Here is an 18296-nt window from a genome sequence, read left to right as displayed (position 1 = left end):
TGACCTACATGAATTACTGTTATTGTGAATAACAAAATAATTCCCATTCAAAGAGCTAATTATGACTGTTTTAAAGCATTTTAATCGTTGCCCAGCCCTAAAAAAGAAAACACCACTTCTAGAGGACCTAAATGGACAAAAAAAAAAACAACAACAAAACACACATATCCCCCCAAAACAGGGAAAAAAAAGCACTTTCTTACCTTCTCGTGGTGAGACTCCTCGATCAGCTTCTTGGTGTGATCCAGTTCTCTGATCAGAGCATTCTGAGGAGAAACAGGAATTAGCTGCTGACAACAGGTACCGACTGAGCTACTTACCGCTTTAAAAGCACGGGACAGTAACAGAGAATACCTCAGCGCAGCGAGTTGGGAAAATGCTGCTAAAAAACTTAGCTAATCACCTTATCCTCCAGAGCAGACATCCTCTCTTTGAGGTGGAGCTGCAGCCTCTCGTTGGACTCCGACAGGAGCTTATCCACCGTCTCAGACAGGCGCCTGTTGTGCTCTTCGTTCATCTTCTCTCGCTGCCGAGCCTTCGGAAACACAAAGCACAACATTTAAAAGTCGCTGCTCGTGTTTGGGGCTGCAGGACAGCCGCGATGAGCAGGTAAGAGGTCAGGCTCACCCTCAGCAGTTCTTGGTTCTTCTCCTCCAGCTGAGTCTCCAGCTGCCTCAGCCTCTCCTCCACGTTGCCGTGACGTTCCTCTGCCTGGAAACAAGAGGACGATCATCAAAACTTCCAGCTTTTCTGTACCAGGATATTCTTTTGAGTTTGTACTTTTTAATCCTCAGCAAAGCTCTGATCTCCCCTGTGCTTCATCATCCATCCTAAAGAAGGATCTTCTTAAGTAAAAAGGCCAGAATAAGCTTTGCCAAGTCCTTCAAAGGATGGAATAACCCCCCCACACACACAGTGCTGCGCAAAAAGTCTGCAACAACTCCTCATTTCTTTATACATTTCCTGGGAAAACAGGAAACAGCTGCAGTGATTTACTGAAACATATAAAATATGTAATATAAACGCAGAATCTGAGGCAGAAGCAGAGTTAGTTCAGTTCTGAGCGGCTTTAAAGTGAACATCTGCTCTGAGCTCCTTTATTCTCCAACACAGCCTTTTATAGGAGGACACATCAAACATTTACAGACTTTACTCACTTTTCTTAAAGCTTAAATCTAAAGAATGAGACTAAAAAATGAGGAAGCGCCTCTAAAAGTCTGAAAAACTGATGACAGTCTTCCATTTAACTTTAAGTCACATTTTGCAAATGTCGTAGAATATAAAAATATTTAAAATGTCTTAATTGAAGACTTTGTCTGCACATAATTCTATTTAAATACAGTGAATTAATAATGTAAAGTCCTAATCCAGCAAATTATTGAACCATGTGGTGTAAACATGAACGTAAACCCAGAATCTGAGTCAGAAGCAGAGTTAGTTCAGCTCTGAGCAGCTTTAAAGTGAATATCTGCAGATGTTTCCATGGTAACAGCTGCAGAGATTCACTGAAACATGTTCAAACATGAACATAAACCCAGAATCTGAGTCAGAACCAGAGTTAGTTCAGCTCTGAGCAGCTTTAAAGTGAATCTCTGCTCTGAGCTCCTTTCTCCTCCAGCACAGCCTGAACCCTCTCAGACAGCTTTCTGTCCTTTCTTTAAGGAGTCTTCAGGAATAGTTCTCCAGGCTTCTTGAAGGACATCCCAAAGCTCTTCTTTGGATGTGGGCTGCCTTTTGTTCCGTTCTCTGCCAACATGATCCCACACTGCTTCAGTAATGTTGAGCTCCGGGCTCTGGGGAGGATTCATCCCTCCATCAGACCTGCTGCCACTGATTTTCAGCCCACTTCTTGTGTCCTTTGGCACAGCTCAGCCTTTTCTCCCTGTTTCCCTTCCTTAAGAACGGCTTCTTGACAGCCACCCTTCCATGGAGCCCATTTCTGATGAGGCTTGGGCCAACAGCAGATGGATCAGCTGAAGGTCCAGATGCATCTCTCAGCTCCTGTGTCAGGTCTTTGCTGGATGTTTTCCTCTTTCTTAAGGACATCACTTTCAGATCCTGTTCATCTGCTGGAGATAGTTCTTTAGGCCTGACACTTCTTCTTCTGTCCTCCACTTGTCCAGTTTCCTCAAATGTTTTAAGGACACACTGCACACCATGCTGAGATATGCCAAGTTTTCAGCTAACAGCTCTTTGGGAATCACCTTGTTGCTGCAGAAATCCTGTTTTCTGTCTGTCACACTGTGTTATCTTTGCTGTTTTTCACACATGCAGCTAAAGAAATGGGAACAAATCTTAATTCCAGCCTAAAACCCACAAAGAGCTTCTAGATTATTCATTTCTGGTGGCATAAAACAGTTTAATCATTTCATTTATATTAATTGTTCCATAATTAGTCATTAGATTATATCTTATATTCCTTTTTTAAGCTTTAAATTGAATCTTATTTACTTTTTCTTGATGTTGTATAACATATAATTCTTATTATTTTCTGTTTTTTCCTACTTTTCTACTTTCAGACGTGATAACGTTCATTATTTTGGGATTATGATTTTTTTAAACTGAATTTCTTATATTAATTTGACTAAAAGCAGTTTTAACATAAATGTAGAAAAAAGTTGAAACTATGAAGCTGTTTTTCACAGATGCAGCTAAAGAAATGGGAACAAATGATGTGTCTCTGTGACAGGCTGCTGGGAACAAAGTGCCTAAAGATCCAGTTTAAAACGGCTTCTTTGCTAAGTTGTCTGTTCTGTGTGGACACAACACTGGTTCATCCCTTGAGTTAGGAGCCTTTTTCCTGCCTGAATGATTCACAGGTCAGAGTTAAGTGGCTTAACAAAGAAAAAACACATCAGGTACAAGAACTGGACTGAAAATTAGTGAAAAAGCAGAAAATGTCCAAAGAAAAACTCTGAAAGAGCTTCAGAAAGCTGGAGAACTGTTGATCAGGACCACTTTAAATATTACAGGAAAGTTCGGCTGCTTGGAAGGAAAATGGGAAGAAATGGGAGGCGTTCTGGACTTTTGCACAATACTGTCCCATCATGTGAATTTACTGCTACAACATGCAAAAAAAAACATGCAACAGCTTCGTTACAGGAGAAAAGCAAAGCATCATGACCCACAAACACTTACACAGACAGCAGATTCATCACAGTGAAATATAACCTGTGTGTAACAGCTGATATAAACTGTACTTTAGCTGGAATGTTTCTGTTGTAGGCCTCGGACTGAACTCCCTGTTTGCATCATACACCAAAGTGAAGAGTTTTCTGTTTGAGTTTGAGCAGCAGAGGGGCACCAGCGCAGCACGTGAAGCACAAACACGCCTGCAGACACCAGCCAGATTTCAGCGTTTCAAAGAGTCCGACACTGCACTTAACCAGGAACACGCTCCTTTTGTCACAAATGTTTACAGTAGGGCTGGGCAAGTTAACTCGTTATTATTTAACGTCGATAAATATTTTAATCACGCATTAACGCAGTTTTAAAATTTGTTTCATTTTTTGGGGGGGTCTTTTGTGCCTTTAATGGATCAGAAAGTTCAGAGAGAGAGGAAGCAGGAGGGAGAGAGGACTATGGCCTCTGTACATGGGGCGCCTGCTCAACCCACTACGCCACAGACCACCCCTGTTTTATTATTTATTTTATTATTGTAAAAGTCTGTTGCTCACAGGCTTTTATTTTGTAAAAGTCTGCTGCTGTCTGCTATGGAACAGGAAAAGAAAGTAATCGGCGGATCCACCAAACATGGAGAAGGGTACGGAACTTTTACTCGGCCATTTTCATTTTAAAGTTCTTCCAGACAGCGGAGTCGACAGAACCAAAGTCATCTGTAAACACTGCCAAGTTGAATTGTCTTCTCAGCGTAGTAGTTCCAGTCTAAAATATCACTTAAAGGCAAAACACACAACTGATAGCAGCAAGTCATTCAAGGAAACAGACAGTGGAGCGAGGCTTCTACATAAAAACTACAGAAAGATGCTGATGTTAAAAGTGTGTTTGCACAACAAATGTTATGGCACTTTCATTCATATGGCAGCACATTTAAAATAAAACTAAATGCTAAAAGCTATACACTACTTTTGGATTCATTTTTGGGATTCTTCGTACAAATGCGATTAATCGTGATTAATCAGGGAAATCATGTGATTAATTAGATTTAAGATTTTTAAAGGGATAATCCGGAGTAAAATGCACTTTAGATCAATTTATGGGATGTTGGGAGTACATACGTTGAGTTGACATCAAAATCATGTCATTCGGATGTGTTTTGAGAATTTCGATTTGACCGTTTTTAGCCAAAACTCGTTAGCCTGGAAGTCAGAGGGGCATATCATATCGCCGCTACAAAACGCTATTTTTATACCTCTTCAACAGCTCCAAACAACATAACACTTACGTGGTAGTGAGTGGAGGGTCCCTAAAGCCAAACCGAAGTGTCCCGAGGACTTCCTGTGGTCGGATATAGAGTCCAGAATTAATTTAATCAAGCCAGTCACATGCCAAAGACGTCTTCCGTCAACAGGAGGCTACCTCACCCGAGAGATCACGTCACGTGACATTTCAAAATTCCAACCTGTTAGTAAGCTAGGCTTTGCTGTTGCATACAACCTCATTTCACTTTCGAAAGAAATACTGGACTATGTTTGTACAAAAAACGGCAACGAAATTGTGAATTTCCAGAGCGTGTTACTCCACACTCGGCAATCAACTCCTAAATACTCACTACCACGTAACTGTTATGTTGTTTGGAGCTGTAGAAGAGGTGTAAAAATAGCGTTTTGTATGATTTGTATGATTTGCCCCGCTCACTTCCAGGCTAACGAGTTTTGGCTAAAAACGGTCAAATCGAAATTCTCAAAACACATCCGAATGACATGATTTTGATGTCAACTCAACGTATGTACTCCCAACATCCCGTAAATTGATCTAAAGTGCATTTTACTCCGGATTATCCCTTTAATCGTTGCCCAGCCCTAGTTTACAGTCTTCAGAACACGTCCAAATTTGAGTTGCAAATGTAAGCTGGTTAAGCTCAGTAAAACTTCCCTGCATCAAGGAGGATGCATTTAAAAAGCTGATCTACCTTCTTCAGAGTCTCAGAGCCACACAGAACACACTAAGGCTTTGACATGGAGGTGGTAGAGGCGGCATGAAGACCACACAAACAGCGTGAAAGTAACAGAAAGACATGGGAGAGAGGAGAGGTCACGGCGTCCGTTTAATGCGAGCATGATTAGGTGGATTAAACACTTTCAGCTGAAGACGGAGCAGGGACACATGCTGGAATAAAGATGAGAAATGTTGGACAATTCTTAAAAAATACACAAGTAAGCTGGTGATGGCGACCCTGAGCTGCAGGTTTATCTGAGAATAAGAGAGGAGAAGGATGGAGTGTTCTTGTCCGGGAGCTGCACGGTGATAACCTAAAACATGTTGGCGGGTTTCAACATATCCAGGTGGTCCGTATATTTCTGCCACGTTGTGTGAGAAGTCTGAGGCTTTAACCGCAGACCACAGAGGAAATGAGCCTGAAGTCATTAAAAACGCATGAAGGTAAAAAGCTTCGCCGGCGAATGAAAAACCACCGTTAGACGGTCGAGAAAACGGAGAAATAAATCTGAACATTTATCTAAAAAAATAAAGAAAAACAACTGAAAACTGGTACCTGTGGTAGGATTATTTTTTAAGCAATGTACATTGCAGCATAAAGGAAACTTAAATAGATCCTTCTGTTAACAATGAATAATTTATTGAATTGAGGGGATTTGTTTGAAGGTTCCTGCAGCTGCAGAGAAAATAAAAGAGTTTAAAAGGATGAAAAAAGGATATTTGTGTGCACGACTTCCTCTGATCCTTAACGCAACGCAACTGATTTCAATGGAAAAAAGCTGCTGCAGCCTACTGGATTTATTCACAACACTTTTTACATTTTTATCAACTATTCGAAGGATCAAATCAGTACATTTTGGTTCAATTGGTCTTTTTCTTCAACTATTTTTTTTTTTTAAAATCCAGGTTAAAAACATTTCTGTTCTCATGTGTCTATGCATGAAATCTGCACGATATCTTTTAACTTATCTGGACTGTTGCTTGTTTTTAAATTCATTTAAATGATTTTATTTGTTTCTCTTTATATTCTTTTATGTATTTTTTTTAAATGCTTCTTCCACTCCCTGCTGAAACGCTTTTATTTTATGTAAAGCACTTAGAACTGTTTGTACATGAAAAGTGCTACAAATAAATTTGATTTGATTGATTGATCGATATGCAGAAATTGAAAATGTTAAAACTCGGGCCGGGCAACGATTAAAATTTTTAATCTAATCACATGATTTCCCTGATTAATCACGATTAATCGCATTTGTACGCAAAATCCAAGAATGAATCCAAAAGTAGCATATAGCTTTTAGCATATAGTTTTATTTTAAATGTGCTGCCATATGAATGAAAGTGCCATAACATTTGTTGTGCAAACACACTTTTAACATCAGCATCTTTCTGTAGTCTTTATGTAGAAGCCTCGCTCCACTGTCTGTTTCCTTGAATGACTTGCTGCTATCAGTTGTGTGTTTTGCCTTTAAGTGATATTTTAGACTGGAACTACTACGCTGAGAAGACAATTCAACTTGGCTGTAAATGCAGGAGTTTTTAAAAAAAAAAATTATTTTGAAATACGTGCTTTTATGTTGAAACAAGTCAAACAGGAAGTAGCGTCGGTTAGCTCCGTTAGCTTCACACAGAGACCGAGGAGCACCTGTAGCGGTGATGTTAGCTGCTAGTTTATCTTTATTTTATTACTCCATGCTTCGTGGTGTTTGCTGTAACTGTGTGAATGTGATGCATTCAACAGACTTTTACAATAATAAAACCTGCGTTAACGCGCGATAAAATATTTACCGATGTGTTGCCATTAAGGCAAAATGTTTAAAGGACTTTTAATTTGACAGACTGTAGATCGGTTCTGGGAGTTTGAGGTCATTTCCTGTAGATCGGAAAGTAAACAAACTGAATGTATGCACGTGAAATCCATCTGCTGCCAGCACTAGAGGCAATGTCGTAAGTACAAATTTATGATTAGGTTAATAAGTTAATGTTAAAATACTATTTAAAAAGGAAAGACTACACTTAGTTACAACGTTCTATTTACATATATTTACATGTATATTTCATTGCAAGATTTTTGCTAAAACAGTCGAACTTTATTCTTTTGTTACAGTTTTCACTCTGTCATGTAAGATGATGTTGGAAGCCATAGTAAACAGCAAGAAAATGCTCACTACGACGCGACGTCTTTTGCATCAGAGTTAGCTGGTTGTATAGCTACAGTTGCTACACCGCAGTGAGGACAACACAATCGGCGTTAAATAATTAACGCGATAATAACGAGTTAACTCGCCCAGACCCTACTTTTTAATCAACTACTTGAAGGATCAAATCAGTACATTTTGGTTCGATTCTCCATTTCTGTCATTTTCTCCAACTATGCAGAAATTGAAAACATTTAAAACAAACAAAAACTTTACTTCAGATGCGACTTACTTCCCAGTAAAGTCTAAGGAAACAGATGGAATTAAAAAGCTCAGAGATGAGCTGTGAGCCAGGCTCCATACTAATAAGGTGCTGAGTCGTAAGGTCGAGCTGAGCTGCAGCGAGAGTCCAAGACAAAGACTCAAACTATAAATGGAAAAAAACAAAACACAGGAGCCATATTTCTATAAATAGATCCTGTGGATATTTGGAGGAACGGAAACAATGGCTTCCTCTGCAGCCTCAGCAGAAACTCTAAGAAACCCGGTTGCATTGTGTGCATCATCTCACGTGTTGAGTCGGGACCAGAGTTTGAGGTTATGAAACATTAAGTTAGTTTGAGCAGACAGGAAGTCGTACCTTTGTGAGGGCGGCGACCCTCTGGGCCAGCTCGGCCTCCACCTCAGGCAGCGTCTCCGCCTTCCGGATGGTCTGCTGCAGCTTCTGCTCAGCCAGTTCCAGCTTCTCCTGGAGCTGCCGGTGTCTTTCCTCCGTCTGCGATAAACAAACCAAACATTCAGCAGCGAGAAACACGTACTCATCTGTCCCGTGTTTGCATTCAGTTCCAGAAGGTACAAAGAGAGGAAAAAAAACTCAGACTGAAGGGTCGGGACAGAGAGGGGAAGACAAAGGGAGACGGGGTGAAGAGATGGGCAAGGGTGGGGTGGGCAGGAAGTGAAGAAGAGAGCATAGAAACTGACACAAAGGCAGACAAAACCCATGAGAAAAGAGGAGAAAGACATCTCCATCTCCAGCGAGCGCAAGTAAAGAAACAAGCCAGTGTCTTCCAGGCTTTCCATTCAGTTTCCCGCTGCGCCAGCCAGAGTCTGAATACAGCAAGAATTCATTAGCTGCAGTCTGAAAAGTGCTGTGGAGCTCTGCAGGGGTCCCTGCCGGCAGACATCTCTGAAACACTGTGGATGTATGCACACACTGGGATGAAATGTAAACAAACTGATGCGACTCCCACAGAACATACTTGTCTGTAGAGGGACTCCTTGTTGGCCACTTCGTTCTCCAGCTTGTCGTTCAGGTCGTGGACGGAGGTGGCCTCACGCTGAGCTGCCAGGTACCGCTTCTCCAGGGTCGTGATCCTCTCCTCCATGTCTTCCTTCTGAGCCATCGACTGTACACACAAACACCTGAATCAGTTTCCTGATGACAACGCTCTGCAGGGTGCGTTTATTTCACTTACACTGAACTTAAAGGGATAGTTCGCCTCTTTTGACATGAAGCTGTATGACATCCCATATCAGCAACATCATTTCTGAACATCTTCTTACCGCCTGCTGCGTCCTGTGAGCAGAGTTCCAGCCTCGTTTTGGTGTTGATGAAGGTAGTCCGGCTAGTTGGCTGGGGTTTAAAAAATAAAGCGTTTTGCTTCTCAAAACAATATGCGTTCAAAAGAGTAATACATTTGCATCACAAAATCGTTCTCCAGGAAAAAAGTCAGACCTAACAATCGCTTGGCCCTATTTTCTCTCCCTTCGTATCACTGCCTGCTGTGCAGACCGAAGTGCAGACCGAGCAGCAAACACCGTAACAGGCGTGGGTGTCGGCAGGCAGCAGCAGGCAGTGATACGAAGGGAGAGAAAATAGGGCCAAGAGATTGTGAGGTCTGACTTTTTCCTGGAGAACCATTTTGTGATGCAAATGTATTACTCTGTTGAACGCATATTGTTTTGAGAAGCAAAACGCGTTATTTTTTTAAACCCCAGCCAACTAGCCGGACTACCTTCATCAACACCAAAACGAGGCTGGAACTCTGCTCACAGGACGCAGCAGGGGGTAAGAAGATGTTCAGAAATGATGTTGCTGATATGGGATGTTACACAGCTTCATGTCAAAAGAGGCAAAAGAGTTAACTGATGTACGTCAGAATAACTTGGGGTCACTAACGGACGCTTACCTCTCTCAGGTCTCTCTGCAGTCGTGTGTTCATGTCCTCGGACTTGATTAGGTCTTTTCGGGCCGTGTCCAGGTCCTCCTCCAGCTCATTGATGCGCGACACCATGGAGGCTATGCGCTCCTTCATCTGGCCCAAGTCAGCCGTCTGACGGTCCACCACCTCCTGGAGTTCGCCGACCTTCCCGAACCCGGACTCTTCCTCCAGACTCAGTGAGCCGTCTGACGATCGCTGCGAGTACAACCAAACACACACGTCTTAGGACATCACTCACTGAATGCATACGAGCCAAATTAAATACATACCAAAGGCCGCTGGCACAGCTGAAACACGATAACGGATGTCTAAAGATGTCCCTTTACGTGTATATTTTAATCATCTGAAATAGTCTACTCGGCTTCCCCGGTGAAGTTTATTTAAAGCCTGATTTACAGGCGTCCGGGAAAGGCTACGGACGCTCTCCGTTGCTTGCGTGCGTCGGCCAACATCCTATCTATCCACTGAGGAGACGGAGACTCGCGGAGACCGTAAGGGTTGTGATTGGTCGGCTAACAACATAATTTCCTGGAATCACTTTTTCTGGTTTAGCTCCTTCCTCTCACAACAACAACACCGCCATTTTTGAAAGAGTTTACTGTGTGTATTCATAGAATAACCCTCGGTCTAACCCACCCACACCCGAGCGTAACATCTCCCTTCAGACCCTTAAATGCATATAAACCAGATCAACAGAAAAGAGGGAAGGTTCATTAAATTTCACTACCAGCGGATATTTAAATCAAGCTATAAGAATCAGACTGAGACCCAAAAAAAGTGAATAGATGCCTCTACAGGAAACATGATTCTTGTCACAGTATCATAAAAAGGACAAAAAAAAAAAAAAAAGCTAAAGACTGCCAAAGACCCCCGATGAAAGTCTCTGTGGTCAGAACAGAAAAGAATTCTGAATATCACTAATTTCAGTGAAATAATCGTTAAAAATCACCTCCAAACAGACTCAACTGTGACTGAACTGGATCTAAAGGACGCAAACACGACTGGAAGCATCAGGATGAGCTGACGTTTAACCATCATCTGTTTCAAACTTCTCCCCTTTACAGTAACCGTATTTCGCCTGCGTTTGTACATACACAACATACAATGTTTAATTCTGTAAAATAAAGGATGAAGGAGAAATCAGACATCAATGATGCACCAACACAAACCTTACGAACCTGCAGAGCTACAAAGCCTTCATGCGTATCTCTTTAGCTCTTTCAGGTCATGTTTTCCTGCTGTGATGAGGAAAATCTTGTAGTTTTTTTTTTTTTACACAACCTTGTGTTTTTTATTAAAAACATTAAATCAGATTAAAAAAACAAAAAAAAAAAAACAATAGATTATATGACATGTCTTCTGAATTTAAAGTCTAATTAGTTGATATCGAACAAACCGAAGATATTCGTCACACAGCCGGGCCCTTTAACACATGGCGTGACCTCACCTTGCCGTTTGTGCTGGGTGTGTTTTCAGAGTTGTGGTTGACCTCGCTGGTTCCATCTGCCAGGCCTCTCTTCTGACTGTGCTGCTCCCTGAGGTAAGCCAGCTGCAGGAAACACCAGACGGTTAGCACCTCCGTGACTCATTCCTTTACTTGTTGATGACCCTAACAGCTGGAACAGGTTCACCGAAGGCTCACACCCGCTTTGCTTCCATCTGTGGGCTGAAAACCCAACTTATGTTTCTAGGTTAGTATAGGTCTTAGATTAGCATAGGCTATTATGTGTATTATATGTTCAGTATAGCTCTAGTAATTAGCGTAAAATGTACATTTTGTAGTATCCATATTGCCTATTTATTGTTATGTCATGTCTTGAAACTTGAAAACCCATCTCTTCAGGAAACACTACCCAGATACGCCCTCTTAGGACATCACCTGTTTCGTCCCAGCTTCCTACGCACTTATTTGTTTCCTAAATTGTCTTTTTTCCCCCCCATTTGTCTCTGTACCTAACTTATTGCACTTACTCTAGCACTAGTTATGCTCTTAGCTGTTTGGTTTTGGAAGGAAATGCACCTGAAGTTGTTTTGCCGGCCGATGTTGAACACACTTATTGTAAGTCGCTTTTAGGGCTGTAGCGATACACGAATCTCACAATACGATACGATATTCAGCCAACGATACGATTCGATACACTTACATCATTTTCTGAAAAAAAGGGACGGTGTGATTGGACATGAATCGTCGCTGAGTGGACTGGTGGTCCGTCCTTTGAACAGGAAGGACGACACCGCCAACAGAAACAAATATGAGAGCCGTGCACTTTATAACATTTTTATGAACTAATTTATCACTGTTTTGTAGAATGTGACAAAACATTCTACATTGTATTGTATTATATTAATGTTCTGTGTTTTCAATTATTGGAACGTCTGACTTTTCAATAGAGTTTGCTTTGAAATAAAGAAATAAATTAAAAAACTTTTTTTTTAAATTATTAAAAAAAAAAAAAAAAAAAAAAAAGTACTTTTTTCTTTTTAAAATCGATACTTGTGGCCGAAAAATCGACACTTTATCGGGAAACAAAATATCGATATATATCGCAGTATAGATAAAATTGCTCAGACCAAGTCGCTTTGGATAAAAGCGTCTGCAAAATGACCGTAATGTAATGTAACAGCTAGAACAGGTTCACCGAAGGCTCTCATCTGCTTTGCTTCTATCTACAGAGTCTCTGCAGGTTTCAACAAGTCAAATTTAAGACTTTTTAAGACTTTTTTAAGACCATAATTAATTCAAATTTAAGACAAATTTATTTTTTAAACCCCAGCCAACTAGCCGGACTACCTTCATCAGCACCAAAACGAGGCTGGAACTCTGCTCACAGGACGCAGCAGGGGGTAAGAAGATGTTCAGAAATGATGTTGCTGATATGGGATGTCATACAGCTTCATGTCAAAAGAGGCGAACTATCCCTTTAAATTCAAATGATTGGATTTTAAGACTTTTTAAGACCGCGCGGATAAAATCAGCACGGTGTATGAACGTGCATGTCTGTGCAAAAGAAGAATAGTGGAGAGCTGTCTCGCTTAAGGAGTTTTCAAATAAAACCAGAGTGGTCGACTTTATGTGTGTGTGTGTGTGTGTGTGTGTGTGTGTGTGTGTGTGTGCGTGTATGTGTGTGTGTGTTTGGTCTGGTCTGAGGCTGAATCCAGGGAACAAAAGATGACTCTGGTATCGAGTGCAGCGGCAAGAAGCACGGAGGAAATGTAGGACAAATCTCAGACATCCTCTGGGCCTTTAGTCAATCTTAATCCCATTCAACACACAGCGGAGTCCAGAGTCTTTCTCCGTTTGAATGCACGTGCACACAGAAGTCCTGAAAGTGCATCTCTTTTTTATCATATTCGCTTTGAACGATTGGTGCACGAGTGAAGAAAGTCAGGATGGTGATACAGGAAATAGAAGGAGCCCCATCACTCAGATAAGGTTCATTTAAAACCTCTAACGTTGGTGCATCTGGAAGATTTATCTTGAGTTTAACGTGCACACAACTCGATTCTTCTGTTCGGGGTTATTCATTAAAGGAGAACTCCGGTATTTTCAACATTAAGCCTGTTTTCTGAGTCGTCTGCAATGTTTTAGAACCCCCCCTCACCGCTTTTTTGATGTTTACTGCTGTCTCCGGTATTTGCCTAATTTTGATTCTTCTCAACCTGCTTCAGAACGGCAAGTCATGTGCATGTCCAAAAAGGTCCGTAAAAGCACAATAAACGTCCCTTTTCAAAATCATCAACTCACCGGAGTGGTTACTGGTGTGCACTGGTAATCCAAATCAAATTTCGTGGCGAAAAGTTGCTTCTGTTGTGTTTTATTTGACATTTTGTACTGGATGTTCGTTGATATTACTCCGCCACCGCTAAGAAAATAGTGCGAGTGTAACGGGTGTATAGTGTTGATTCCACTTCCACAGTGACTGCCAATCATATTTGCTGTTGTTCATGTATCTTGGATGCTCACTGGTCGGCAGGGCTCTCCTCAGTACATAAATATGGGCTGTGACACATGCGCAGTGCCAGTGCACGAGGATTGAGCCCATGGTAAGGTTGTTACACAAAGCACAGCGTTATATGGAAACTGTATTTAATGTAATAATGCAGTTAGCATTATTATTATTTGTATATCATGCTCAGTAAGATGGCAACAACATTGCATTTGACTAAATGTGTTTTTATCTTGTAATGTAATGTTTGTTAGCGATCTTGGCTTGAAGGCTAAGCTAAACTTGCTAAATTTCTCTCATTAAGCTGTGCCGAACGAGTGCTGTGCTTGACTGTGAGCTGACCAGTCGTATGCTTTATCAATATTCAGGCAATAAAAGTCCAGTCCTGAAGTTAAGAGTGTCGGTCCTTCTTCAAAAAAGCTTAACACAACGCAGACAACGGTTACACGAGCATGAACGAGCTGCCAAATAAAACACGACAGAAGCAACTTTTCGCCACGAAATTTGATATGGATTACCAGTGCACACCAGTAACCACTCCGGTGAGTTGATGATTTTGAAAACGGACGTTTATGGTGCTTTTACGGACCTTTTAGGACATGCACCATGCTTGCCGTTCTGAAGCAGGTTGAGAAGAATCAAAATTAGGCAAATACCGGAGACAGCAGTAAACATCAAAAAAGCGGTGAGGGGGGTTCTAAAACATTGCAGACGACTCAGAAAAGAGGCTCAATGTTGAAAATACCGCAGTTCCCCTTTAATGAATACAGTGCAAAGTCCAGTCACAGTTCTGTCCTTATACTTTGATCGACTCCTCTGAAAGACAGTGGAGGAGCTGGAGGAAGGATATCGGGTGTGGGTGCGTGTTGCGTTTGCTTACTTCTTTGTGTGAGATGGTGAGCTGTTCCTCCAACGCGCTGCATCGCTCCAAAGCAACACGAAGTCTTTCTCTGACCTTAAAAACATGACAGATATATAAACAAACCTCCAGCCATATCCGTCTCACACTCCGCTGCTTTGCATTACCAATAATCTGTAGGTCAGACGCTGACATGTGCAAACACGGCACGAGCGTCAGAGGTGGGTAGTAACGAGTTACATTTACATGAGTAAGTTTTTGAAAACATTATACTTCTAGGAGTAGTTTTAAATCTCTATACTTTTTACTTTTACTTGAGTAGATGTGTGCAGCAGAAGCTGTCCTCTTACTCCGCTACATTAGGCTACAATGAGCTGGTTACTTTTCTTCTTACCTCTTTGGTATTCTACGCCTCATTATTTTTATCCCCCCGCGTACGCCTCATTTTAATGTTTTATTCTGACAGAGAGAGAGACTTCCGCCAAAGGCTCTACCACCTGACTGTGTTCCACCAATCAGACGCAGCCGTGCAGTCTGGTCACGTGACCGTACTCGATCTCAGCGGCGGGACGGGTTAGCTTTAGCATTAGCAGTCGTAGCAAACAAAGAAAGAAACAGATGAAAAATGTCAGAACCAACGGTGGGAAATGAAGACGCAGACGAGGCCTCATACTGAAAGCATGTTTACCTTACAAAGAGTGAGAAACAGCAGCTACATTATGTGTCTTCTGTGTCAACCAAAACAAACGCACATTTCAGCAGAAACTCAACATCTAACTTGAGGAAACATGTAGCGCTAAGTTTCCTAAACTCGTTTTTCCCCCATGGATAGGTGAATGTTTGTTTTTTAGGTTACATATGGGTTACATATGTTTTAAACATTTCCTGAGTCTCTTTTATTTTTTATTGAAGTTCTTGAATTTACCTGGATTATTTTAATTTAAGCTATTTTGTAATTAATTAATTCATTTTAATTTATTTTATCAATTGGATGAACTCTAATTTGCCTAAAGATGATTATTTAGTATGTTTGTCTGTCTGATTGAATGCTTGTGTTAACAAATAAATCAGACGTTACTCAACAGTTACTCAGTACTTGAGTAGTTTTTTCACCGAGCACTTTTTTACTCTTACTCAAGTAATTATTTGGATGACTACTTTTTACTTTTACTTGAGTCATATTATTATAAACTTACTTGAGTGGCTGCTCTACCCACCTCTGGCGTGTGTAAACATTCCTCACCCAGTTCAAAAACTCAAAAAAAAAACCTCAAAAAAAATAAAAAATAAAAAAAGACACTAAATTGTACCTTCTCATCAAGGGCTTTGTGGTGTTCAAAAAGTGACTTTAGAGCTTTGAGGACCTCCACCTCGCTGGAGACGCCGGCCGGAGACTGAGCCTGCCTCTTCACCACGGTCATCCTCAGACTCCGCTCGTGGCGAGACACCAAACACTCCAGGTGCTCCAGCAGAAGCTGCACGCACAGCAGAAAAAGTTTTCAACTTAAAACACACAAGCTCACACCGCCACATTTTCTACAACGGCAGCAGCAATCCTGTTAACCAGCAACCGTCATGTGATTGGTTGTCTGTGGTTGAAATACGTTGATAATTAAAGGGATAGTTCGCCTCTTTTGACATGAAGCTGTGTAACATCCCATATCAGCAACATCATTTCTGAACATCTTCTTACCCCCTGCTGCGTCCTGTGAGCAGAGTTCCAGTCGAGTTTTGGTGTTGATGAAGGTAGTCCGGCTAGTTGGCTGGGGTTTAACAAATAAAGCGTTTTGCTTCTCAAACCAATATGCGTTCAACAGAGTAATACATTTGCATCACAAAATCGTTCTCCAGGAAAAAAGTCAGACCTCACAATCGCTTGGCCCTATTTTCTCTCCCTTCGTATCACTGCCTGCTGCCGACAGCCGCGCCTGTTACGGTGTTTGCTGCTCGGTCTGCACAGCAGGCAGCGATACGAAGGGAGAGAAAATAGGGCCTAGCGATTGTGAGGTCTGACTTTTTCCTGGAGAACGATTTTGTGATGCAAATGTATTACTCTGTTGAACGCATATTGTTTTGAGATGCAAAACGCTTTATTTTTTAAACCCCAGCCAACTTCTATACTTTCATTACCCCCTACCCGAACCAGGGTTTGCATCCCCACCCCGCTGTGACTGGTGTGCAGTTTGTGAGAGGCTGAGGTAGCTTGTGGCTGTAAAAAGATGGTTGTTGTGGTGTGAGGAGCAGATCTATATAGGGAGTATAGGGAATTACTCACTGACTCTGGTCCTTTATTTATTTATTTATTTATTCGTTAGCACAAGTTTCTTGTGTTTACCCTGAATATGGATGGCTCAGGTGACCCTGAAACATCCCATAGTTAAGCTGCTATAGGGCCAGCCTGCTGGGGGGCCTCATCTGTCCTCATCTTTCCTCACTTTACTCTCTTTATGTATATGTGACATTATTGTGGTCATTAACTCGTGTTTCCCTGTTCCAACAGATATCCTTTGAATGGTGCTACAGTGCCGCCGCTGCCTGAGGCATCTCCACAGATGCCTCAGGCACGCCGCTCAGGCCGGGAGATTGGACCGAAAAACAAAACATTTTCAGTGCAATCTGTTGGTTTTCTTAGCTAGGAAATTGTTTTTGAATTGGCTCTATATGAACGAATTGGATTATTTTATGAATTATGATTATTATTAATTAATTCCAATTGGCTTGAATTGGACTTACTATCTAAGTGCCTTGAGATGACATTTGTTGTATTTGGCGCTATATAAATAAAAATGAATTGAACTAGCCGGACTACCTTCATCAACACCAAAACGAGGCTGGAACTCTGCTCACAGGACGCAGCAGGGGGTAAGAAGATGTTCAGAAATGATGTTGCTAATATGGGATGTCATACAGCTTCATGTCGAAAGAGGCGAACTATCCCTTTAAGCAGGTTTGACGAAGCTACGGATTATAAAACAGAAACTGACTTGTCAGCCTGTGTTTTGACAACCATCTCCACTCAAAACAGACACAAACAGGAATTCAGCAGGTATTTCTAGAGAAGAATGCGGAGCAACCAAAGTTTTGTCATCAGCGGTGGATTCTGTGTGTGCAGCACGCTCTACTGACCCGTGTGTTGTTTCTCTCTGCTTTCAGCTCTGCAATCTCCTCCTCTTTCTCCAGAAGGTGCTCCCGGCACATGTTCACCTCCTTCGTCAGTGCAGCAAACTCCTGAAACAGAAATGGACGGTAACATGTACCCCGTTATTTGCTTAAACGGAGACATGACGGCAGTTAGAAAGACGGCGAGTTGGCATATTCAAAGTTTGAGGCCTTGAATGGAGGCAAAAAAAAATTCTAGATCTCAAAACAGCCTAAAAACAACCCGATGACTGTTTTTAGGCTGCAAACAGAGTTACAATCATGACCTGTGTTGAACATATAATGGATTACAGCACAATAACGCCTCCAGCTGCCATCTTTGTGTTGTCATAGCAACACGATCTGGTCAAATCTCACTAAATGTCACCTCCATATTAAAACCAATCAGAAACTAGCTCAAACATCCCCTTCCTTTGTGCAGTTACAGTTAATGCAATTAACCAACAACAAATAAGTGCATTTTCACACGTTTCTGTGCCGTTAATGACGAGGACGCGTCACAGAACCGGAGATGACGACCCCTCGTTGTCGATAAGATCCCTAAAGCTCTGCGATCCTTCAGAGGACATTCATAAAGCTGTCTGAAAACCACACACTAACACAGTTGGACACATCTGTACCTGTGGGATGCTGCAGAACACACAGGGCTCCAGACTGTGACCAAATGGTGGCATTTCGCAACCAAAATTTGAGGTTTAGGCTTTTTTTTTTTTACATTTTACACGTTAAACGTGGAAGGGGCGCTTCATTGAATCCGTAAGCCTCGGTATGCTTCTCCATAGTCACGGAGAGGCTCTCTGTCCTTTCGAAGTTCTCCGTCGGGATGTCGGATACGCAAGGCAGTTCACCTCCC

At 41.7% G+C, this 18296-nt stretch overlaps 1 protein-coding gene across 12 annotated transcripts in view; it reads right to left on the bottom strand.

Annotated features, from left to right (window-relative positions):
* The window catches only part of ppfia1 (PTPRF interacting protein alpha 1), a 75445-nt gene that overhangs the window by 33210 nt on the left and 23939 nt on the right, over nt 1-18296 (bottom strand). For all 12 annotated transcript variants that reach the window (XM_075467559.1, XM_075467602.1, XM_075467550.1 and 9 more), the window contains exons 3-12: nt 17411-17512; nt 15595-15759; nt 14306-14380; nt 10926-11027; nt 9446-9673; nt 8516-8662; nt 7897-8031; nt 628-711; nt 404-535; nt 204-266 (exon numbers count right to left, since the gene is read on the bottom strand). In XM_075467559.1, coding sequence (XP_075323674.1) covers nt 204-266; nt 404-535; nt 628-711; nt 7897-8031; nt 8516-8662; nt 9446-9673; nt 10926-11027; nt 14306-14380; nt 15595-15759; nt 17411-17512 — 1233 coding nt within the window. The remainder of the gene's footprint in view (nt 1-203; nt 267-403; nt 536-627; nt 712-7896; nt 8032-8515; nt 8663-9445; nt 9674-10925; nt 11028-14305; nt 14381-15594; nt 15760-17410; nt 17513-18296) is intronic.

The sequence above is a fragment of the Odontesthes bonariensis genome, chromosome 1 (genome assembly GCF_027942865.1).
Source record: "Odontesthes bonariensis isolate fOdoBon6 chromosome 1, fOdoBon6.hap1, whole genome shotgun sequence".
Taxonomy (NCBI): Eukaryota; Metazoa; Chordata; class Actinopteri; order Atheriniformes; family Atherinopsidae; genus Odontesthes; species Odontesthes bonariensis.
Note: the sequence above shows the minus strand (reverse complement) of the source record. Positions and strands in the feature narration are given on the sequence as shown.